The sequence below is a fragment of the Triturus cristatus genome, chromosome 2_2 (genome assembly GCF_964204655.1).
Source record: "Triturus cristatus chromosome 2_2, aTriCri1.1, whole genome shotgun sequence".
Lineage (NCBI taxonomy): Eukaryota > Metazoa > Chordata > Amphibia > Caudata > Salamandridae > Triturus > Triturus cristatus.
Genome location: NC_140582.1, coordinates 790,176,659 through 790,201,751, shown reverse-complemented (window position 1 = coordinate 790,201,751; position 25,093 = coordinate 790,176,659). Strand labels below are relative to the sequence as shown.

General features: G+C 43.0%; 1 protein-coding gene across 3 annotated transcripts in view; it reads right to left on the bottom strand.

Moving 5' to 3' along the window:
- Positions 1 to 25,093, bottom strand: part of NMU (neuromedin U) — a 405,214-nt gene that overhangs the window by 265,286 nt on the left and 114,835 nt on the right. For all 3 annotated transcript variants that reach the window (XM_085643295.1, XM_085643297.1, XM_085643296.1), the window contains exon 2: positions 5,255 to 5,313. In XM_085643295.1, coding sequence (XP_085499421.1) covers positions 5,255 to 5,313 — 59 coding nt within the window. The remainder of the gene's footprint in view (positions 1 to 5,254; positions 5,314 to 25,093) is intronic.

Here is a 25,093-nt window from a genome sequence, read left to right as displayed (position 1 = left end):
TAAATCTTTGAAAAAACAGAATTAAAATGAATTATTCATTTTATAAATAAAACATTATTAAAATCAAATTAATTGTTAAATAAAACCATAACACAAATGACTATAAAACTGTTTTTTCTCAATTTTATAATTAAATAAACTGATCAGTCAATTAAAAATGAATTACAAATTAAGAAACAATATGTAAGTAAAATAATTATTCAGTTTTAATAATTTCCCCTTGATAAGTTATTTAACAGAGAAAAATGAGAAATAAAAACAATAACTTATATTTTAAATAACTTCTCATCATAACCCCTACAAACCCAAGAACCCGCAACTAAATTCACCTTAATAATTACAATCTATACAAAAAATAAATAAATACAAAATATTTTCCTTCTAGTAAAACCTTTTATTAATACAACACCTGATGTAGATTACATTATTAAAAAAACAATATTGTATACGACCATTTTGAAGAAAGTTATATTATATAAAACCATATTTTAATAAAACGCCATTTGATACCTAAAAAATGATATTCTTATGTTCTATATTCTGTCCCACGATATTATTGAGTTGGTAATATGTTTTACATAATTTTGTTGATTCAAATTGCTTTTCTTTGATATCCGGGTGGAATTCCACATGGATATATAGAGTTTCACAAGGACCAGATAATCATGCATAGACACAAAAAGAAACAAGGGAATAGCATGAAAGCAGGTGCAGAACATGATGAAGACGTACTGTCACTGAGTGTTTTGATGAAGGGAACTGCAAGCAATAATGTCCATAAATAGTGTTTCTTACAGGCTCTTTCTTCCATGTGACGGAAGTGCTCCTTCACCATCTTGTATTGGGAATGTTTAACTGAGTTGACGTGCTCCTTCACCATCTTGTATTTGGAATGTCTAACTGAGTTTCATAACAACAGTCTAATTGAGCTTCATAAAGACATTTAGAATGTGCAATAATAGATTTACCCAGCAAGTGATACTAGAGGCTAAAACTAGATAGGAAAAACAAGAGCTTTCTTCAGTTTTTAGGTCTCGCCTAGGCAGCGCTTCGCTGTCTCTTTGAGACATGCGGTATCCAGGATACGGCCATTAAGCTCTGCCTATGTTCCACCCATGTATTTTATTGTCTCTTTTCGGTGTCTTTTGCAAATCTTTTTATTAAATTGATTATTTTTTTAGTAGTCCCTCAATGTCCCTCTTTAGTTCCTCCCTCTCTTCTGTTACCTCCCATAAGGCCAGCCCCTCTTACATGTGTTGTTACTCAATTGGTTTAATTTACCAATGGTGAGCACTATTTTGTTAATGCTGTTGCAGGCACAACTCCATGGCCGGCACGTACATGGTATCTGAATGTGTTTTTATGCAGCAAGGCACGCCACATGCCTAATCTTTAATAGTAACAGCTGTGCAACTTTCTTTTATTTTGCGCGGCTCGTGCAACTACATTTATGAAATAGTACATGTTTATTTCAGAAGCATGGCATGCGAGCTTCATCTTCATCAATGTCTAAGCAGCGCAGCATACTGCATGATTAATCTTTACTAATGGTGGCTGCACAACTTTCTTTTATTTCACGCTGCTCGCTTACATGTCGTGCACCATCAACATCAATGACGGCTGCGCTTCTTTGTTTTTCTGTTGCCGGCCCGCCCAAATCTTTTAATTAATTTCCAGAAGCAGCGCTGCGTGCTGCACACTTAGGCGCCTATTAGAATAGCAGTCAGAAATTCTGCCTGACCGCAATGGTAGCGGGAAAAGACTGCCCGCAGGGAGCGTAGCATAGCCGGTCGGATTCTGGCGATTAACATTGCGACGGTTGCTGCTGCCGGCAGCACCGCCGGGGCGTGAAAAGCAGCATGTCATGCATGTCACTGCACTGCGTGGTAGGCACTGCACTGAAACCTGGTACAGGGACATGTAGGTGGGTACCATGGGTACTCCCCCAGTGCACCCACACACTCCCCCAAGACATTGTGGGCCCGCAATGGGCCCCAGAGACATTCTCCGCATGCATTTCCATGGCGGTTCGACCGCCGCGGAAAGGCTGGCTACTGCCGGCATCATAATCATGCCGGTGGAGCCTGGCCCTGCACCGGCATCATTGTAGCGGTCCAGTTCCACCCACTAGGCATGCGTGCGGACTGGTACCAGCGGAAAAGTGGCGGCGGAGATTCTCACCACCATGCTAATGGGACCGGCGGTTTTCAGAGTTGCGATCGCGGGTGGATGTCTGTCGCCGGTTTGGCAGTTTCCACCGCCGGCCCGGCGGCAGCCATCCGTCCGCCATCCTAATAAACCCCCATATCGTTACAAATGCCAGCTGCTCCTCTCTTTTATTTTGCCCGGCTCGCCCAATTACATAATTTAAACAGTAAATGTTTATTTCAAAAGCACGACCCACCAAAATTTAGCATCATCAATGGCTAAGCAGTGCGGCATGCAAAGCGCTTAGAGGCTTATTACGTTGTCAGACGGGAGGCATCCAGCAGCTTGTCGGTGGTGGTCTGCCCGACATCTGAGGCATCAGTCCGTCCACCGTATTACGATGCAGGTAGTACGACCGATGCCTGCTGAGGGAATCTGCCCCTGCATCCGACAGGCTCAAGGAGCCCGTCGGGGTAGCGGGCAGCTCGTAATCCCCACAATGGAGAAAGAGCCTGCTCATGCTTCGCCAAGGAAACTACGATGCACCTTTCCGACAAACTTTTCATGTTCTTCTGCCATGAAAAGGCTGGCAGAAAGGGTCTTTGGGGACCCTAGCAGGGCTCCTATCCCCCTTGGCCCTCCGCTATGGGCCCTGGGGTGCACCTGTGGAGCCCCCCTAAACATCCATGCATTGTGTGGCAGACACCGCATGGTGCCTGCCACATGGTGTAAAGATGTTTCAAAAGTTTATTTTTCCTATTGCAACTTGTGCTGTGGCCTGCAGCATAAGCTGCAATAGGAAAAATACACTTTCTGACTGCTGTGAAGGTGATCGCATCTAAATTATGGTAGCGGGACTGCCGACTCCTTGTTGGGCGTTCCTGTTCCCTCTCTTCCGCTGGTTGGACTCTCGTCTGACTGGCATCGTAATGAGGCCCTTAATCTTACTTATGACGGACGTGTGACTTTCCTTTATTATGCGCGGGTCAAACAAGTACATTTTGTAAATATTACATGTTTTACACATCGTGCTTCATCTATCTTCAATGTCAGCCGCGCGCCTTTGTTTTCTGTGGCGAGGCTCGCCCAACTCTTTTATTTGCATTTTAGAAGCAGCGCGGCGTGCTACACGCTTCATCATTAATATTGGTGGGCACATGCCTTTCTTTTATTTTCTGCGGCTCGCCCAACTAAATTTTTGTCAATATTAGAAGTGTTTATCTGGAGCAGGGCGCGCCACGCATTATCTTTAGCAGTGGCTGTCCCAAATGCACTAAGCAAGTAAAGGGTGCAGTACCACAGGCTATTACTAGGTGTCCCTCTGGTGTTGTAAAGGGACCTCTATTAGCCGCATAAGGTACTCACCCTTAGTACAAATATAATCAGAAACATTGCAGCTGAACATATGTTTCCGTTTGTTTGTATTGGAAATAAGATTTATGTTAGCTTGTGTTTTAAAAATTCACCAATGTTGTTTATTTAGCTTTTTTTCATGAAGAAAGCGAAATAAACAAAAATAGTGCATTTTTAAACACAAGCTAACAAATATCTCACTTCCAATACAAAGAAATGAAATCAAATGCTCAGTGGCAATCTTTCTCTTTATAATTGCATTAAGAATGCAGTACCTTTAGTGGCTAATAGAGGTCTTTTTACAACTCCACAGGGACACCTAGAAACAGTTGATGGTACTACACCCTTTCCATGCTTCGTGGAATTTCTTTCATTACTTATGCTATTGCTGGGATATTTTTAGACAAAAAAATAAATCTAACAATTCTTTTTTATTTGCAGCGACAATAGCTCAAACAGTCACTAATGCATTGCAAAGGCTTGTTTGTGTAGGTCCAGAATCGAAAAGGAATGAAGCCATGCTGAACTGCAAGAAAGTACAACTTCACTTCAAGACCTTCAGCTGGTAAGTTTATATTTGTTTCAAACATTTCACGTCAGAACGGTTACGCAGGCATTCTTGTGCAATGCCCGTGGCGTGCGGAGGAATAGGAGGAGCAGAAGGGGAGCACTTGCTCACTTCTCATGCTTTGAGGCAACACCCTCCATGTGAAAAAGGACACATTTGTTTTTTTAAACTATTAAAAAATTATGACACTCATGGTGGTCTACTTACCCTAGCAGGCTACCATTCCTGTATTTGTCTCTAATCGTTGTGAGCGTCACAATTTGTGATCCTCCTCATTAATATTCATGAGCTAGTTTGTATTATGACCCAGTCCAATTAGGAATTTTACAACCTGACTCATTAGTACATAATGCAGTCCATAATACTCTCTACTGGTCGCAAAAATAATGTTCTAAACTTTTGTACATCAGGCCCGAGGCTCCTTCCTCTTACTTATTCATGCACTATGGAGAGCAAAAAGTATGCTTTCTCCACCAGGCGGAGACTGAGGAGGTTTTTGTCTCTATCTTCCACTAAATTATGGGCCATGATTTCAGAATCTGCCTGCTGCTTCAAAGACTGCAGAAGCTCTTTCGTAGACTGGTCCACAAGACCCCTGCCAAATGGGGACAAGATGATTAAGATCACTTGCCTAAGGGAAAATATGTGCAAGAGGTCTGATTTCAAAAGTTGATGTCCCACAATCAAGAATTACTGAGTATCCAAGAACCAGAGCTAGATGTTAAAGATACCTTCTATGCCAAGTATGGATCCCTACCAGCAGATTATTTTCCTCTTCATCATATAATAATACGGATATTGCTAAAACAGAGGAAAGATGTGGATAAGTCAGGATTTCCAAGATCCCTGTCAAAGTGTTACAACTCTCTGCTGTCTCTTTTCTTCTTTATCATCTCTGGCTTCTGAGAAAGCTTTGTTGCTTTGTTGCCTGATGCCATCAAAAAATGTATAGCTAGCACTAAAGAAGTCACATGCATACTTCAACTTTTCAACATGCAACTTTCAACAATTCAACTTTGCTGTAAGTGCTGATTTTGAATTCCAGCAATGTTTGGAACTCATTTCCATTCACTTCCTATCTTATTATCTAATAGACAGGGGTGAAATTATGATTGTCATAATACTTGTGTACATGACATGCTATATTAAGCTAAAAAGGTAGGAAACTGATGCATGTTGACTGACCTCATTCCATAGTTGCAGTTCTTGTTCTGCTTGCCGCACCTCTGCTGGAAATGGAACACCTGTAAATAGATACATGTTTACTAATACACTGGACCAACTAGAACCTTCATTTATTAAACCTTACTCAGACTATGTCTCATGCAACCCTTGTTACATATTTGTGCATCATAATAAAACATGCCTTAGCAAGTATTTCTGAGACCACAACAATTGCTCTCTCAGAAATTACATTTTTACTGAGTAGTAACCAAACCAGCCATGGTTCCTTTTTCTATTGAAGTGGCCCATCTAATTAGGCAATCCCATTTTAAACACAAAGAGTGGATTCCCAAAGAGTTTGCATGAGTAGGTGTGATTTACTCTTGTATAACTTTTTCATACTTTTGAATTTCAGGAGTACTCCCTGCTTACTCCTTACTTAATTCTAGGCCCAAATTACAAAGTTGGATCTACGTACAGCTAGCTACACACATAGATGTATGCCTATTGCTGGGTGTAAATCCCAGCCTGGAAAAAATTCAATAACTGTATGCAGAGACTCACAACTAGTGGTAGGGGTAGGTTACCTCACCCCTATACTGGCTGAGGTACAACTCAAACTATAACTGTAACGTTACTACTAGTAACTGTCTCGGTATACTTTAGCTATACAATTTCCCAAATTATGTTCTACATAACTTAGGGGAAGATCTCGGCCTAAACTAAGTAAAACTATGAACTAAAAAGAACAGGAAAACAGGCATCACATAAATAATATACCCCAGGCTCTGACCACTTCCCCTTGTGGTATGTAGTGTTGCAGAGACAGATATCACCTAAAATTGTGTTGTATATCATTGTGTGTTTGTCGGTGGGTGTTTGGGTCTGTCAGTATGTACAAATGTCATTTTTGGGATCAGTAATGTTTTAAAGGAAATATTTCTAATCTACATATTTGTAATTTTCTATCCATGTGCATCTGTTATGTTTACTTTTTAAAAAATGTTATTTATATAGGTGTTTTCAATGTTTACAGTTCTATGAAAAGTTTTGTTTACATAGTTTGTATGATTATTATATCTTATTTTTTATTTTTTGTTCAATGTGATATATATGGTTGTCTATGATTTCCAATATAATAGGACTATTTTTTCATTTGTGTATTGTTATTGGCTTGTCTATAAGAGCTGTTTGGGCTGTACTGCTACTGGAGTAGATGTGGGTTCTTTTTTGTGAATTGAAACTGAAATACCCATTTATAGTACTCCTAGCTTACAACTGTAATTCAGGAGTAGTAGAAAAATCTTTGTAAATTGTACCCATGGTAAAGAACACATATAGCTGTGACTCAGCTTGACCATTAGTGAAATTCATTTAGTGGTATGTTAAGTAGTACTTTTCTCATAGGAGATTTCCCTATATAGTCATAAGCACCGAATAGTCCCGCCCAGGTGAGGGGACCCCGGAGCACTTTTTCATAATATATTTTCTTACATGTAGATTTTCGCCCTTCTTCTGGAAGGTCTGCAGAGACACTTACGAAGGAGAAAAGAATATGCAGCCTATAGGAATAGACTACAATGGCCCAATTCTTCATCTTGTACTTAAAAAAGGGGTGAGGAGGAAGTATATGTGTATAATTATATGATGTTTTAAGAAAAAACAGCATAAATCTCTTTTTTTGATAGAGGTGAAGAAGAGCAGGACAATGTAGCTCCATAGGCTGTCATTATATGAGTTAAAATAGAGACTGAGTCTTTAAGAACCCAGGGACCACCAGTATCCCATCATGCTCATCAGGTGGCAGTTGCTTCAGTTCTTTTTTCTGGCTCCTACTGACAGGACCTTGGAGCATTGAGCAGAGCCAATTTTAGCTTTTTTTCAACAAAATTTTCAAGTACATCTTGTTGACATATATTTCATTCTACGTTTTTGGGCTCTCCGTGGCTTTTTCTGTTTTTTCTTGACAGAAAATTGAGGTATTTTCTCTGTTTGACAAATGCCCAGCCTGTGGCAGAAAAAAGACTAAACAGACCCTCATGAGGTTTGTATTAACTGCCTACCAGAGATTCATGTTCCTGAGTCTTGTCACCACTGCAGGAACTTCTCAAGATGCAGATTCAGTCTGAAAGTGGGACCTTAGGGCGAGAAGAGGGTCAGTCCCCTACCAGAGCTCTGTCATCTGTCTCTGGTGGGCGTGCAAGGAAAAAGACTGCAGACAAACACAATCGTTCCTGGTCGACGTCGAGAGAATCCATGTCAAGAAGAGGTACGGCACCCACCTGTTTGCTGTCAATACATGGTTCGACGCTGAGGAAGCATTGTAGATCATCATCGAGGCAAGGTTTATTGATGTTGATGACGACACCATTGACGCGCAAGCCTCGTTCAACGTCAAAGAGTCCATCAACTACACGGCTCCCACAATGGTCACCGTCAAGATCCAGATCGACGTCAAGGCAACGTCGAAGGTCTCTGTCGAGATCCATACAGACGTTGAGGAGCCGTTGACGATCAGGGTCAACAAGCAAGTTGACATTGAGGCGTTTAGAACGGTCGACATTGAGAACTCTTTCTGTGTCATCAAGGCTACACAGGGCAAGGAAAAATAGCAGGCTTATTAATTCATTTACAGATTTGGAGTATATCAGAACATACTCCCCTTCTTCAAGAGTCGAACCATCTTTACCTCCATCAGCACCATCTCCTCCACCTCCACCTCCTCCTCTACTTCTACCACCACCTCCTCCACCTCCAGTGCTTCCTACACCAGCGCCAGTCACTCCCACATGGAGGCCCAGATCTCGGTCCAGATTGCGGCATCATTCAAGCTGCCACCGTCATAGTCCAATGCGCTCTTCTCTGTCTTCCAGATGCTCCCGCCATCGTCGCTATTCACTATTCACAAAGGTCTCGGTCTAGACATCACACCATGGATACATCTTCAACTTCTATCGGACGATGGTCTCCAACACATTCAGATTCCACACCACAATGCATATCACCGGTAGATGATATCACCATATTCCAAGGGGTCTTGGTGAGGGGAGCTGCAAAACTCAATATTGCTATGTCAACTCCAACTTCTGCAACATCAGTAATATTTGAGACACAGGTCAGCATCAAGACTATTGCTCCCACTAGTGCCGGGTCTCCTAGAACCAGCTACGGATCTTTTCGTAACTCCCGCCTTGGTTAAACCAGCTCCATCGAGGCTTCAAAAGAAATATCGCTCTCTAGAACAAGATCCTGCCTTTCTCTGTACTGACCCATTTCCAGACTCAGTTATTGTGGTAGCAGCAAAAATGCAATATGCCAGTACTCACACTTCTACAGTGTCTCCCGATAAGGAAAGTTGAAAGTTAGACTCAGTAGGACATAAAGTTTGGAGCACTGCAGCAACCACAATCAAAGCGGCTAGTGCAACTGCACTTTTCTGCAGGTAAGACAGGGCAATATGGGAATCCATGCAGCAGTTTGCTGAACATCTCCACAGAGATAAACAAGAAGATTTCATGGAAATCCTAAATGACGGAATAATGGTTTTCAACCAAATCATTAGTGCTGTAGCAGACTCTTCCCGATTAGTGGCATATGAATACTGTCACGGTGTTGCTCCGAGAAGACATTCTTAGCTCCGCCTCAACCCTCAAGCCAGAGTTTCAGAGGATATTAAATCTCCTATTCTCTGGTACTACCCTCTTTGGAAGCCACACTGATAATGAGATGGCACGAATGAATGTGGAAATGGAGACTCTCAATGGCTTAGAGAGAGCCAGAGAGCAGAGGAAATCTTTCAGGCCCTACCAACGCCATTTCTATTCTCATATTGTTCAAACCCCTCAGTGATAACAGGGCAGCAACCAACAGCAGCAGCACCAACGACCTTATCAGCCATACCAACGGAAGCAGACTAGGAGAAGATCCACCCAGCAGCCTGCTCAAGGAGGCAAACAACCATCAGGATAAAAACCCTGATAACTGTGTTCTGAATGTTGTGCAAATTGTATATTGTCTCAGATTCACCAGTCCTCCACCGTCCATACCTCCAGAACCGTCCAATTTCCAACTCCCATTGCTACGATCGGAAGTCAACATCCCCTTACTAAAGCAGGCAGTGGAACCTGTTCCTCACAAACAACAAGGGAAAGGCATTTACTTCAGATACTGTTGGTTGAGGAAGAAAGACAAGAACAATTTCAGACCCATAATCGACCTCAAAACAGCCAACAGATGGATTCGGTGAGAAAAGTACCAGGCGCTGGCATTATATCAAATCTATCCCCAATTACACCAGGAGGATTGTCTCTGTTCCACCAACTTTTAATGAGCATACTTTCATATTCCAATCGCCAGAAAGTATTGGATATTTTCGAAGTTCGTAGTGAGGCAGGGCCATTATCAGTACCAAGTACTTCTATTTGGCCTGAAGTCAGCACCCAGAACATTCTCCAAGTGCATGGCAGTAGTTTCTGCCTATCTCCGGAAGCACAGACAACTCATCTACCCATACCTAGAAGAGTGGCTAATCGAGGTGTCAATGTCTCAGGAAGCCCAGCTTCATTACAACTGGACTTGCAATTTCCTCCAAAGGTTAGGGCTTCATTTCAACCTCAACAAGTCAACGCCTATCCCGCCCGGTTCAAACCTTATATTATCTGGGAGCCTCCATCAATACAATACAGGCAGGGAGAGACGCTTATCGATCCTTCAGAAATGTCTTTCTCTTATGAAAGCCTCTCATCCAAAGGTGAGAACAGTATCGTCTCTTGGCTCGATGGCCTCCTGCGAATTCCTCACACCGAATGCCCTACTCCACATGCGACCTCTGCAGGATTGTCTCAAGGACTAGTGGATCCAATTGACAGGCAATGGGGAAGACAGGATAAATCTATGCCTGCCTGTGAAACTGTCCCTGAAATGGTGGTGCTCCCCAGCCAACCTGCTTTAAGGTGTACCATTTCATCAGGAGGTTCCTCCTCGAACAATAGTGATGGATACTGGGATGGGGAACCCACATGCACATACCTCAACAAGCAGGGAGGAATGAGGTCCAGGCCCCTGTCATACGAGGCCCAAACAATCTGGCTCGTTGCCAGGGACCTGATGATCATAGCAATTAACCTTCCAGGTGTCAAAGGCTCAGGCAGACTCTCTCAGCAGAGTTCTGTAACAAAATCACAAGGGGTTCTTACAAGATGACATCGTACAAAACATCTTCAAACTGTGGGGCACTCCAGCCATTGACTTGTTCGTCACCACAGAAAGGAAAAAAAAACATAGCTTTACCTTGAGGTATTTCCAGCCAGGGACAGTGGGTACTGCCCTATTGATCGACTGGTCTGGCAAATTTCTCTACCACTTTTCGCCAATTTCCTAATCCCATCATTCCTCATTAAGCTGTCCCACTCAAGAGCCAAGATGATCCTAATACCTCCAGAGTGGCCACGTCAATAGTGGTTCACGGATCCACATCTCAAGCTGCCATGCAGACTAGACCTGCTAGCGAAGTTCGGAGGCCAGATGGTCCACCCCAATCTGTCCTCCATTAATTTGGCTGCATGGCTCCTGAGTTAGTTCAGTACGGACACTTGAATCTGCCTCAAGACTGCATGGACATTCTCAAAGAGGCTAAGTAGCATTTGACACGTTCCGCATATGGCTTCAAATTGGAAGACATTTTGCATGTGGTGTTCCTCTAAGAACGTGGACCCTACAACTTGCCAGGAAGATATAATTCTTCCATACCTACGACTTTTGGCAATATTTGGCTAGCAATTCTCTTATATAAAGGTTCACCTGGCAGCTCTTACTGCCTACAGAAAATGTCCTTCACAAACCTCTTTTTCAAAATGCCTGTGATCAAGTATTTTCTAAAAGGGTTGAAGAAGTTGTCCCCTCCCATTAGGCGTCCTTCACCTCCCTTGGTACTCAATTCAGTCCTTTCAAGGCTTAAGCAGGACTCTTTCGATCCCATTAAAAGGCATCTGTCATGGAAAACAGCTTTTCTCATGGCGATTACATCAGCACGCAGGATTAAGATCCAAGCATTATGCTATCATGAACCATACACAGCTTTTCACTCTAGCAAAGTAGTTATGAGAACTCACCCGAAATTCCTCCCTAAGGTTATTTCGGATTTCCATATTAATCAGGCCATATCATTACCAGCATTCTTTTAAAATCTCTCCACTCCACCTGAAAGATCTCTTCATTCTCTAGATGTGAGAAGAGTCTTGAAGTTTTATCTTTAGCAGACACGTGACATCCGCAGATCTAACCAATTGTTTATTAACTATGGTCCGGTCTGTACTGGATTAGCCACTTCCAAGCAATCCATTTCCCGATGGAAAGTTCCATGTATCCTTTTGTGCTATCAAAAAGCTAACAAGACACTATCAGCTAAGCCTAAAGTGCACTCCACTAGAGGTAGAAAGGCTACCGCTGCTTTTTTGAGAAGCAGCTATATACCGGATATTTGCAAAGCAGCCATCTGTTCATACATTTACCAAGCACTATTGCCAAGAATCTGATGCTAGAGCAGACGTTCAAGTAGGACAGGCCTCCCTCAGAAATCTCTTTGCCTAAATAGCTAACTTAGTTCGTCTTCTGTCCTCTCCACTGCTCTTTTTAGGGATGGGTGTGCTACTCTATTCCGCGCTTATGAGAGAAGGAATAGTTTCTTACCTGCAACTCATGTTCTCTCATAGGGTAATTTCCATTATAGTCATAAGCAACCCTCCTCCCTGGTGGAGTGAACAGAGGTACCATGTGACCTAAAATTATCATGCATTGCCTCAAAAAGAACTGAAGCAATTGCCACCTGTTGAACATGTTGGAATACTGGTAGTCCCTGGGTTCTTAAAGGCAAAGTCTCTATTTTAACTCATATCATGACAGCCTATGGGACTACACTGTCCTGCTCTCCTTCATTGCTATCAAAAATGGGCTTGTGACAGAGATTTATGCTGTTTTCTTAAAACATTGTGAAATTATAAACAAACACTTCCTCCCGGCCCTTTTTTTGTAAGTACAAGTTGAAGAATTAGGCCATTGTAGCCTATTCCATAGTCTGCATAATCTCTTTCCTTCTTAAGGGCCACTGCAGACCTTCCTGAAGAAAGGTGAAAATCTATACTTAAGATATATTATGAAAAAGTGCTCCAGGGTCCCCGGCTGGGACTATTCATTGCTTATGACTATAATATAAATTCCCCTACGAGAGACCAGAAGTTACAGGTAAGAAACTATTCCTTCTTCACATACTAGAAAATGCCTTTGTAAATTGGTCCCAACATCTCCATGACAGATACTCCTTTATATGCAAAAAACATCACAAAAAGGTTCATAAGTCGAATTTAGGCAACACATTCTATCACTCTGACACCCCAAAAATGTAACTGAGAGAAAGACAATAACCTGGACATCTCTGACAATACATATGGTGTAAAGAACTTCCTTAAATACACTGTTGAAATATTGAACCAATGTCACTTATACAGCAACAAACCTGAAAGTTAAACTCCTTTACAAGGTTACGGAATTCTGAAGCGATCTGTGATGTCGTTTTAAGGTATGGCATGGGTATTCCTTATAATCAGTGATCACACTACCAAGTGCCCACCAACTGACTTTTATAGCTCTGATTACTCTAATATGAACCTTATATATTGTTGCAGAACTTGGCTATGTGGCGTACATTGTGTGGGCAACATACCAAATGATTCCTGATCTCCTCCATTTTGCACCATTATGCTATTTAGTAAACGTGACAACATACATATCTTCTTGATGGCACATTAATGAACGTGCCATTAAAGAACATTAAAGAAACCTAAAAAGCAACTTTATTTTTTGTTTATTTAAGCAGCAGTAGCAGCCGTTTTTCACCCCACCTGCAGCCGCTGTCAGGGAGTATTGTAGCATCACTTCTGTAATAAATAATTACAGTGGTCACTATTCCACTGTAATTATTCAGTACAATGGAGTAGTGACCACATTATCTTATTACAAGTGACTAGTGCTCTCACAACTAAATTGCAATAAGAAAATGACCAAAAAAGTGATTCAAGACTAGAAACAACATACAGGCAGCTGACCTTTGCTCACTGCACCTATCCCGTGTCCCTGAACACTTTCTAATATGAAAATACAAACCTATGGATGGACACAATATTAGCACCTGCTACCAAGATGCAGCCCCAGAGCAAGGACATTACAAATTGAAACACAATTAATAACAATATAAACTAATTGCAAAATGGAATTCCAAGGTGTATTTAGTTCTTTTTTTATTCTTGAAATAAATATATGTTGTTAAATTTACAGCAGAAACAGCCAGCACATTTCGTCCATGGCAATGGACTTCTTTGGGGCAAAATTTTTATCAAAGATAATATCATCAGGTGATTTTGATGCACACAAATCGGACATAATCCAAGATGCAAGTTGATACGGGTCAGCAAATCGTCAACCCACAATAAAACAGATGATGTGGGATAGGATAACGTCCACAGGCATTAAAGTGAGACATCAAACATAGAAGTCCATCCACCCCACTGTGGCAGTTGAATTAGTACAGTCGACCGCAAATGAACAAACGTCCAGTACTCCCCTTGTACCAGACCCAATGAAGGTTCATGGCTGGACCCCTTATATTTAAATTCAATTATAGACTCTAAGTTGGCTGTCCGGAGATCTTACTGCATGGTCTCGCTTTAATGCCTGTGGACTTTATCATATCCCACATCATCTGTTTATTTGGGGGTTGATGATTTGCTGACCTGTACCGACATGCGTCTTAGATTATGACCGATTTGCATGCATGAAAATCACTTGATGATATTATCTTTGGGAACATTTTGCCCTGAAGAAGTCCATTGTCTTTTAAGAAAAACATTGCCTGTTTCTGCTGTAAATTTTGCAACATCTTTTTTTACAAGAATAAACAAAAATAATTATATACACCTTGGAATTCCATTTTGAAATAAACAAAAAAAATCTCAAGCACACGCTAGCAAACAATATTGATAATAAAATTTAAAGATGTAACATTTGTCTTCTTCTTTATTTGATCTTTTATTTGGGAATTCTCTTCTTTGATTGTTGAAATCTTTTAGCCTCACAAGCCAACACGTGTTTCGTCGCTCACAGGGAAATATCCAGTGACTTCCTCTGTACTATATGCTCTTTTAAAGTTCCTTGCCGCATCGCAGAACAGACACTCCGCGTTAGCTGCGCAACGCATCTTCTAGATGGATCCTCACAATGCTTCACAAACCGGAATTTCACCTACTAACTACTAAATAGGTCCCTATAGCCGGCGCATGCTCCACCACGGTTGACCCAAACTTGTGACTTTGTCCTGGTCCAACACGACTAGGCATCCAAAGTTAGTGCTTTGTGCATTTTGGAACTATTTTTACTAAAACCTTTGGAATTGTACATCTTTGGTTCTAATGATTGGAAGCTTGTTGTTTAGGTCTTGTTTTATTTATTAAAAATAACTTTAGTTTTCTAACTTTTTGTGGATCCTTTTTCATGTGGTGTTTTTCACTTTATTACTGTTTGAAGTATTGCACACATACTTTACACATTGCATTGAACTGGATTGCTCTGTGCCAAGCTACCAAAAGCTTGAGCACAGGTTGGCTTGTGCCTCACCCTGACAAGGGTTGTGGTTGCTGCTTGACCTGGGCTCACACCCCAGTCAACCAATAACCACATTTCTTACATTGGTGATCAGCATTGAGATTAGGACTGGTGTTTGTGCAGTGCCATACAGTGATATTTTGTACACTACCATCCCATATTTGAAACCAATTCGAAGTTACATTCCACTTAATTGAGCTTTTTTGCTTTCTCTAAATTTTGTTGTGCCTGAATTCACACCTGCAAGGAAGGAGTTTGAGCTGGCCAACATGGATGTCTACACTGTGGTCCAGCTCAAGGAGTTTTGCAAAGACAGGGGACTTCCAGCCAAGAGCAACAAAAGGAAGGCGGAGCTTCAAAAGGCACTGAGGACCTGGGCAGAAGTCCACCAGTCACTGGTTAGCAACAGAAGGAGATAATGATGTGGACAGGCAAGGAGAGGATCTGGATACCAGTGCTGAGAGGTAGAAGTCAGCTGAGGGAGATGACATACTTCCTGAGTTGGAGCTCCCTGACAGAGCAGTGGGTAGCTTGTCACCCCGAGGCCTGTCCCCATAGTAACTGGTGAACAGCAAGGCAGAAAGGGAGTTCAGGATAGAGATGGATAAAATCAGGATGGAAGAAAGGAAACTACCCATGGAGGAGAAACTAGCCTTGGAGCGACTGGCTCAAGAAAGGAGCCTCAGAGAGCTGGACCTCAAAACCAGACAGGCAGAGTCCAGCAATATTGGTGGCAGCATACTTGCAGTGTCCTCTGGAGACAAGACAGCCCATATTCCCAAAAGTCTGGTGCCCACCTTTGTTGTGGGGGATGACGCTGTCAAGTGATTTGAAGCGTATGAGGTGGATTTACAGATGCATAGGATCCCTGAAGAGGATTAGGGGCTATCCTCTGGAAGCACATCCCTAGCAAGGGGAGGGACGCCGTACCGGCCCTAGATATGATAGATAGGATGAAGCATACCCCCATGAAGGACACTCTTGTCAGAAAGTATGGCCTCACCCCAAAGAAGTACAGGCAGACGGTTAGGGACAGCCGTATGCTGGACAAGCAGCCCTTGGTGGATTTTTTGGAATCCTTTTTCAAGGCACTGGCTGGTTGGGTGAAGGGCAGTGAAGTTAAGGGTTATCAGGGGCTGTACAATTTGATTACATGAAAGCACATGTTCAGTCTTTGTTATGCGGATCTGCGCCAGCACTATATTGATACTAAGCTCATTGACCCCAAGGTTCAGCACCAGGGTCCATACGGAAGTATCTGGGGAGGATCAACACAAGGGGGGGCAGAGTCCCCACCAGAACAAAGAGGGTGGAGATAGACATAAAATCATGGTGTTCTCTAAAGGTTCCCAAACTTGTCTGAAGGGTCAGGACTCCCAATTCCACCATGAACAGAAAAAGAAATGGTTCCCTGATAGTAACTCATCAGGGAAGGCACAGCTTAAGTGCTTTAAGTGTCAACAGGTTGGGCACTACAATAGGGATGTCAAGTGTCCCAAGGAGACACAGCCCTTCAATGTCAATGTCAATGTCAAAAGTTCTTGTTAAGCACACATATCACGGAGAGGTCTCATGGCGCCAGACACCAGGTTTGGTTAGTGCAGCGCTTAGACAGGAGATTGCCCCAGATAGTGTGGGGGATAGTGTAGAGGTTACCCTAGTGCCACTGAGTGACAGAGAGATGGTGCAGAGAACTCACATGCCTAGTAACACTAAGAAATACAGGCAGTAGGTGACCATCAATTAATCAATGGGAGAGAGGGGGGATTTACCCCAGATGGTGTGGGGGATAGTGTAGAGGTTACCCTAGTGTCAATGGGTGACAGAGAGATGGTGTAGAGAACTCACATGCCTAGTAACGCTAAGAAATACAGGCAGTAGGTCACCATCAATGACTTAATGGGAGAGAGGGTAGAGGCTCAGCGAGACACTGGAGCTAGCATGAAAACTGGCAGATAGTCCCTGATGCATTCCACCAGGTTATTGCAGCTGACAACCATGAGAGCCACTCCCCAGTGGCTGCTGGTCCCTTTGAGTAGGGGGGGGTCTCAGGTTCCTTAAGGTTAGCTGTGAGTTCATCAATGCCTGTGAATTGTCTGCTTGACAAGGACCTCGAGGACACAGGCTACAGGGCCTTCCTACTGGAGTTGGCTCATGATCCCATGGACGGTCATCTAACGCAGCACAAGCCCTTTGAAAGACTTGTCACCCACTTTTACTGGCCCCAAACGAGGATGGCCTCAGATGTCATTAGCACTTCCTTTGAATGGGTGGGCATCAACATTATTAGGCTGCTGGACCCCTAGACAGCCCTTGGCAACAGATTCATCCTGGTCTTGGCAGACCATACCACTCAATACCTAGAGAATGCTGACTGCACCCACGGTGGCGAGGGCACTGATGGGATCTTTACCTGAGTGGGGTTCCCCAAGGAGGAAGCATCTGACTGTGGTATCAACTTCATGTCAGCATACATGAAGTCCATGTGGAAGAAGTGTGGGGTAACCTTCAAGTTCTCTACTCATTACCACCCCTAACCTAATGGGTTTTTTGCGAGGTTACCAACACCCTAAAAGAAATTATCATGGACTTGTCACAGCCCTTGATAGGGAAGTTGGACATCCTCCTACCATGCCTATTGTTTTCCTATGAGCAGGTACTGCAGAAGGGGGTTGGCTTCAGCCCCTTTGAACTTTTCTATGGGCACCCTGTGCTAGTACCTCTTAGTCTGGTGAAAGAGGGCTAAAAGCAAACTCCCAGGAAGGCTCCCCAGGATGTGGTCAGCTACATGCTGGCACTCCATACCCAGATGAAGCGCTTCTGGACAAAAGTCCAGTAAAATCTAGAAGCCATCCTGAAGGTCATGAAACCGCTGTATGACCAGAAGGCCACTCTGATCGAGTTTGAACCTGGCCAAACAGTGTGGGTGAGGGAGCCTGTGGAGCCCTTGGCCCTGCAAGACCTCTGCTCTGGGCCTTATGAGGTGAAAGCGCACAAGAGTAAGATAACCTACCTGTTGGACCTCAAGACTCTCAGGAATCCTTTAAGGGTATTACACGCCAATCACCTGAAACCTCACTTTGAGATGTCTGAGGTAACCATGCTTCTGGTCAAGGACAATGGAGTGGAGGAGTAGAGTGAAACTCTCTCTGACCTCCTATACCAACGAGTATGATGGGTCACTGTGGAGTGTCAGTCTCTCCCCTACCCTGGGTCAGTTTGCCTCACTCTTCTCCCTTACTCCAGGACTCACTACATGGTGCACCTATGAAATTGACACTGGTAACAGCATGCCTGTGAAGAGTAAGATCTGCAAGCTGTCGGACAAGGTGAGAGGCAGCATTAAGGAGGACACTTCCTAAATGCTAGAGTTGGGGATTGTTGAGCTCTCAAACAGCCCTTGATCTAGCCCAGTGGTGTTGGTCCCCAAGGCTGCTTCTACAGTTGCCACCCCAGAACTTAGGTTCTGTATGGATTACCAGGGGCTCAATGTGGTCAGCAAGCCTGGGTAATGGCAGATTGCCTTGACCGACAAGTCCTAACAGAGGTATGTGTTCTTTACCCCAGAAGGGCACTTCCAGTTCCAGGTAATGCCCTTTGAGTTGCAGAAAGAATGGCCCTGCCACCTTCCAGAGGTTGGTCAACCAGATCCTGGTCCCCAAACCAGATCTCCCAACTTCAGTGCCTCCTATCTAGACAACAGTCTTCGTTTTTAGCTGGGAGGATCACCTGTGCCAACTCAGGGAAGTAATTGTAATTGTAATTGTAATTGTTTATTTGTACATGATTAATTAAAATCTTTACAAAATATCATAAAACATCGGGAAAAAAAAGTATTTGAAAATTCATCAATACATACCTTAAAAAAAAAAAAGAAATGTATTTAAGATCAATTAAAAAAGTTTTTTAATTATCATCAAGTACTCTTAAGTCTTTTTCGCTTTAAATCAAAAAACTTTACAACCTGGCAGTTCAGTTTGGTATATTTCGGGTTAAAACACAGTTTTACAGCTTGTCTACAAGTCCGCGTGCCATACTACTTAAAGGATGGACATAGTAGGTTATGCCTTAAGTCATTTAGTTTAGGGCAAATGCAGATCACATGAACAATGTCCTCCTTGCCAGTGTTGCACAGTCGGCACTGCTCTGAGAAGTTATTCCTCTCCCAAGTTGGCAAATGTGGGAGTATAGGGGTTATTCCAAAGCGTAGTTTCAGAAACCTTTCTTTGATTTTTATTTTCATGCCAGTACTAAGGTAAGCTTGTGGTTGAACTGGCCCGTATTCAACCAGCATTATCCAGCCATGCGCTCTTTTCGATAAATCATTCTTGTCTTCAATTGCTGAGATGATGCGCGCCGATTTTTAGGCGATTTTTTGGAAGGACAGGTGGTCTGTTGGAGTTTCCCAAAAGTCGATCAGGCCCAAAACTTGAAGTGATTCGAGTAAGTAGTCTCTGGCCAAAGATTTTTGATGTCGAAATAGCTCCCCCCATATGTTGGAGCTTAAGGTGCCAGTCTCTGCAGTGCGAATCTTGTGCCAGGTCCCTACATACGCACACCGCCTTCTTATTGTCTGTTTAATTATGCCAAATTCCAGCCGAATCTGAGCAGGACAGACATATTTGGGGAGATTGAAAATGGCCCTGAATGATTTGGCCATAACTATGTCCAGTAGGATGGCGTCCTTCCCATGTAGGGATTCGCTCCCATATGTGAGGGTCGGCTGTAATTTTACACGTAGAATTTGAAGGAGAGGTTTAAGTGTAAGGTCGGGAAGTTTTGCCTTTAGTGATTTAATGGCCAGATGGATCATAATCGCCTTCCCTCGTAAGGATTCGAGTTGTGGCTTCGACGTGTTTTTTGCGTCCAGGATTACTCCCAGATATTTATAAGTGGTTACCAAATCCATTTTCTCTCCGTTCAGATACCAACGAATTTCCCTTTTTTTTCTATAGTTCACAGCCATAGCCTTGGTCTTTTTAAAGTTTATTTGAAGGGCGTTTCTTTCGGAAAAGGTATATACAACGTTCAGAAGATGTTGAAGGCCCATTGGGGTTCGACTTATTAACACTAAGTCGTCTACATATAATAAGTTGGAAAGGGTGATTGACCCCAGTTTGGACGTATGGTTGGAACATTTGTCAAGTTCCCCCGGTAGGTCAGCTAGAAAGAGATTGAATAAGAAGGGAGCCAGTACACACCCTTGTGTTAGTCCTTTCGTTGTCTTGATAGGTTTCGAAAGGTGTGTTCCTGTTCCAAGTTTGATTTTGATCCAAGTGTTGGAATGAAGTAGTATTAGAACGTCTAAGAGATGTTTCGGTATTTCCCAGTGGCTTAATTTCTGCCAAAGTTTGTTGCGATCTATGTGATCGAATGCGGCAGTGTAATCAATGAACGTGAGATATAAGGGTGACTTGGTCTCTTTGGCTTGTCCCATCAACAGGGACAGTGCCATGATGTTGGTTGTAGTACCTTGGCCTCTGCAGAATCCTGTTTGAGTAATCGGGATGATAGATTTTTCAGCTGCCCATGTTGTTAACTCTTCCAAAATTATGCCTGCAAAATATTTAGCCTCTACATCTAGTAATGCAATGAGCCGGTAATTATTAGGATGCTTCTTGCTACCGTGCTTGTAAATCGGGCTAATTACTGACCCGTGCCAGGACTCAGGAAGTGTCCGGGTGAAAATTAGACTATTGAATAAGGATGCCAATGATTTGCTCCAAAATTCCACGTCTTCCTTGTACAACATGGGTGGAATGCCATTTGGGCCCGGTGCTCCCGCAGAACGCCCTCTTGTTATTTGTCGTTTTACGTCGGCTGGGATAATTAAATTTTGCCATTGCTCGACACATGTCAAAACTTCTGCCGCTGGTACTAGTTTATCATGTTTAGGTGAGATCGTAGACCCATTCTCACGCTCTTCCTGGGTCCTTATGGATGTACGACTAGTTTCTTTGCCTTCAGTTTTAGGCCATATAATTTCTGCACGAGGTTTATGTGTTACAGCGCCCTCTATGATGTCCTCATTGCTAAAATGCCTCGACAGATATTTTGTCCAAACCTCCTCTGGTATGTGGGAGTTTTGGCCCCGATGGTCTGGGTTGTTTATTTTTTTAACCATTTGCCAGAACTTCGAGCTATTTTTCTGCTGCCCTTCGTAATGGAGCTTTGCCCATAGTTCTTCATTCTGTTCCTTCCTTTTTTCCATTTCATCCGTTTTAGGTGTTTTTTTGCTGTCTGTAGGACTGTGCGCAAGCTGCAATTTGTTTGATCCTTTCACAGCAGCCTTAATGTTTGATTTATTAGCCGTTTTTGAGTCTTCATTTCCAGGGTTACTAGATTTTTATTTGGGACTCCCTTCCCCTGACATAACAGGTGTGGCGGGTTTTTTATCAATTTCTCGCTAATTTTTGTAATGAAGCTTTGCCAGTTTTCCGACGCTTTACATGAGGGATTGACTATTTGAGTAAACATTTTTTTAGCTGTCGTACTTACTGATCCGATGTTATCAATGTTGCATCGTAGCCGTCGTAGGTTAGACGTGACTTCCGAGCGGGGGCCTTTATATGGTTCTTTTTCCAGTTGTAAATTAACTCTTATTGTGGCCTCTAAGGGTAGATGGTCACTATGATCACTCGTCCCTATTCTGAATGTTTTAGTCCAGCTGAACATGTTTAAAGATATAAACATGTAATCAAGATGGGAAGTTTGTTTATTAGAGTGAAAGGTTGCAACTGGTGGGTCGTCTTCGACGTAACGCCCATTCAAGGCCCTTAGATTAAGATGTTCCAAATGTTGAAGTAAATTTTTTGAGTTTTTAGTTAATTTGCTATTTTTTATCGAGCCTTGTGTGGGTATGCCCCATGCCACGTTCAAATCTCGAGTAAGGTCGTCATCTTGGTCCTCGCTGATGAGAAGCATATTAAAGTCCCCCGCCATGATGATTATATCGGAGTCCTGTTCTTCCCTTATCTTCTCCAAGGCTGCTTCCAGATCTTTTTCAGCCTTTTGCTTTTGTTTTGGATGTATATATGTGTTAATTATAATTACCTCTTGAGGCAGGTTCTGTAACCAAAGTGAAATCTTTACCACCTGCATTGCACTCGGGGGGTAAGTGAGAGTCTATTTCTCTCAGGGAAGTGCTTCAGCCTCTGCAGAGGTCAGGCCTGACTATCAAAACCATTAGTTGCCAGGTAGGGCAGGGTTCAGTGGCCTATGTGGGCCACCAAGTGGGAGGAAGCAAGGTGTAGACCCTCGAGGTCAAAATCCAAACCATCCTGGCTTGGGTACACCCCAAGACCCAGACAGAGGTGAGAGCCTTCTTAGGCATGAACACCCTGAAGAAGATCCATAGTGCAAAGCACCTGTGCTTAATCCCCCAACTTCTCCACAGAATTAATTGTCCAGCTGGACACCTTAGAGCATGACATAGGGGCTGTACAATCACAGCTGAATGAAGAGGGCCTTAATCAACCTGTAGCCTCCATCAGTAGGAGGTTGCTTCCTAGGGAACAGAGGTGGAGTGCAATAAAAAGGAAAGCCTTTGCAGCGGTCTGGGCACTAAAGAATCTGAGACCATACCTTTTTGGTGCTCACTTCCAGGTTCAGACAGACCACAGACCCCTCAGATGGCTAATGTAGACGAAGGGTGACAATCCCAAATTGTTGAGGTAGGCCCTCTCCCTACAAGAAATGAACTTTATAGTAGAACACCGTCCTGGAACTGACCATGCCAATGCTGATGGTCTCTCCAGATTTTCCACCTTAGTGAAGAGTACTCCCAAGTGGTTGGGTAGTTCTCCACACTTTTAGCTGGGGCGGGGGGCATGTGTTATACCTAAAATCCTTGGCGCTGCTTTCTCCCAAACTTTGCGCCTTCAGACCTCCTGTTGGGATGACTTAGTTTTTGCTGGCTTAGAACTCTGTTCACTTTACCGCATCTAACCAGTGCTAAAGTGCTTGTGCTCTCTCCTTAAAACATGGTAAGATTGGCTTATACCCAGTGGGCATATTTAATGTACCTGTAAGTCCCTAGTAATGTGGCACTACTTGTGCCCAGGGCCTATAACTTAAATGCTACTTGTGGGCCTGCAGCACTGATTGTGCCACCCACTTAAGTAGCACCTCAAACATGTCTTGGGCCCACCATTGCAGCCGATGTGTGCAGTTTTAAACTGCCATTTCGACCTGGTAAAATAAAGCTTTTGCCAGTCCCCAAACCTTCTTTTTTAATACACATTGGGTTGACCCTGGAGGGCGCAGCGGGTAGGATACAATGTGTTTAAAAATGTGGACATGTACGTTTAAGTTTTATATGTCCTGGTCATGAAATTTGTTTTTCACTACTGCAAGGCTTACCTCTCACATAGGATAACATTGGCGTTACCGTACTACAATTAATAAGCTGACACGTCCAAATGGGAACAGGCAACTCATTCATGTTTGGTGTCGTTGGAATTGTAATGAAAAATTCTAACTTATCTTGAAGTCAGATTTTAAATTACAATTTTGAAAATGCTATAGAAAATGCTATAGAAAATGTTAAAGTGTTCCACCCAGCTTGTGATTGCTGGCTGCCCAAATAAGCTCTGTCAGTGCACTATGAAGAGTGATGAAAAAATGCATTTATTGATGGGATTAGAATCTTTTGGAAAAGATACAAAAATTGGGGCAGCACAGCCATTTTAATTATAGCAATGCGGCTCGCCATGGAGAGAGGGAGGTGGAGTCACCATTAAACCCGGGCAGTCAATTTGTCCATTGCTGGGTCATAATTAAGGTGCATGACCTTTTCTTTATCTCTATGAATATGGATCCCTAAATAGCGAGCAGAAGTGTGACACCACTCCAATGGGAACTCACAACATATTGGTGTTGTTGTGTTTGACTTATGCAAGTTTATATCTATGCCTAATAGAGTTCCGCATCAGATTATTTCTCGTAGTATGAGTGCCAGATTGTCAGCTGGATATTGTACATATAATATAATATTGTCAGCGTATTAATAGTGAACCTGTCTTGAACTGTAGGCCTCTGTGAAGGTGTTTCGTTTGAATATGACGCACAGAGGGATTCATTGCTATTGTATAAACAGTAATGGCGAAAGGGGGCAACCCTGTCATGTCCCCCGTGCTATAGCGGACAACTCCATCAATGTCCAATTGGGTCTAATGCGTGCCGTTGGTTGTAAGTAAAGTAGCATTATGAGGGATGTGAAGTCGGGGGGAATCCAATCTTGCGGAGCGTAGCATGCAGAAAAGACCACTCTAAGGAGTCAATGGCCTTCTCTGCATTGAGCAAGGCAGCTACTGCTAGCATAGGGGGCGTGATCCTGCTCAGAAGAGCAAACACTGTGCGTAAAGTTAGTCCTGTGGATCAATGTGGGACAAAGCTCGATTGTGCAGGGGGATATTATTTGTTAATAACGCACGGTGGGTCACTAACATTTTAGCCAGAATGTTTTGGTCAAAATTCAATAACGAAAGGGGGTGATATGAGTCACATTGCAGGGGATCTTTACCAGGTTTCAGGAGTAATGTTAATATTGCTTCCCGAAGAGTGAGGGGAAGCACACCTCTCTCCAGTGCTTCAGAATACATTGATAGTAGATGTGGCACTAATAAATGTTTATATGCTTTATAGAAAGCACTAGAAAAGTCTTCCAGCCCTGGTGCCTTGGAGCCATCCATTGAGTCTATTGCGTGAATGATTTAGTTTGTAGTAAACGGCTCACTGAGAAACTGTTAATGTGCTGTGCTGAGTCAAACCAAAGCTACCTCTTCCAGGTATGAAGGTATGTCAGTGTCAGATTCAGCAAGCCGCAAAGTGTAAAGGTCAGTGTAGTAGTTGAGTATCTCTTACTGAATTTCCACCATGTCTGAGATATTGGAGCCATCAGGGTGCCGGAGATCGAATATGTATGATTGTCCTCTGAATGGCTGTAAAATGCTAGCTAGTATATGCTCTGGCCTCTCCCCTTCCCCTTATCTATGGGCTCTGGCATATTTACCCTGATAATGGGACTCATTCCTCTGTTGCCCTAAAATCTGCCAATACGGTGGTCCAGTGTTGCAGGTAAGTCACAGAGTACTGTAGAGCTTCTGCTTGGTCTGATGCCACTAAATCTGTTTCTACACAGGTACAGCAACACTTCTCCATGTTTGGAGCTGCAGGCCACCCTTGTATATGCCTCTCAGGCCTCCCAGA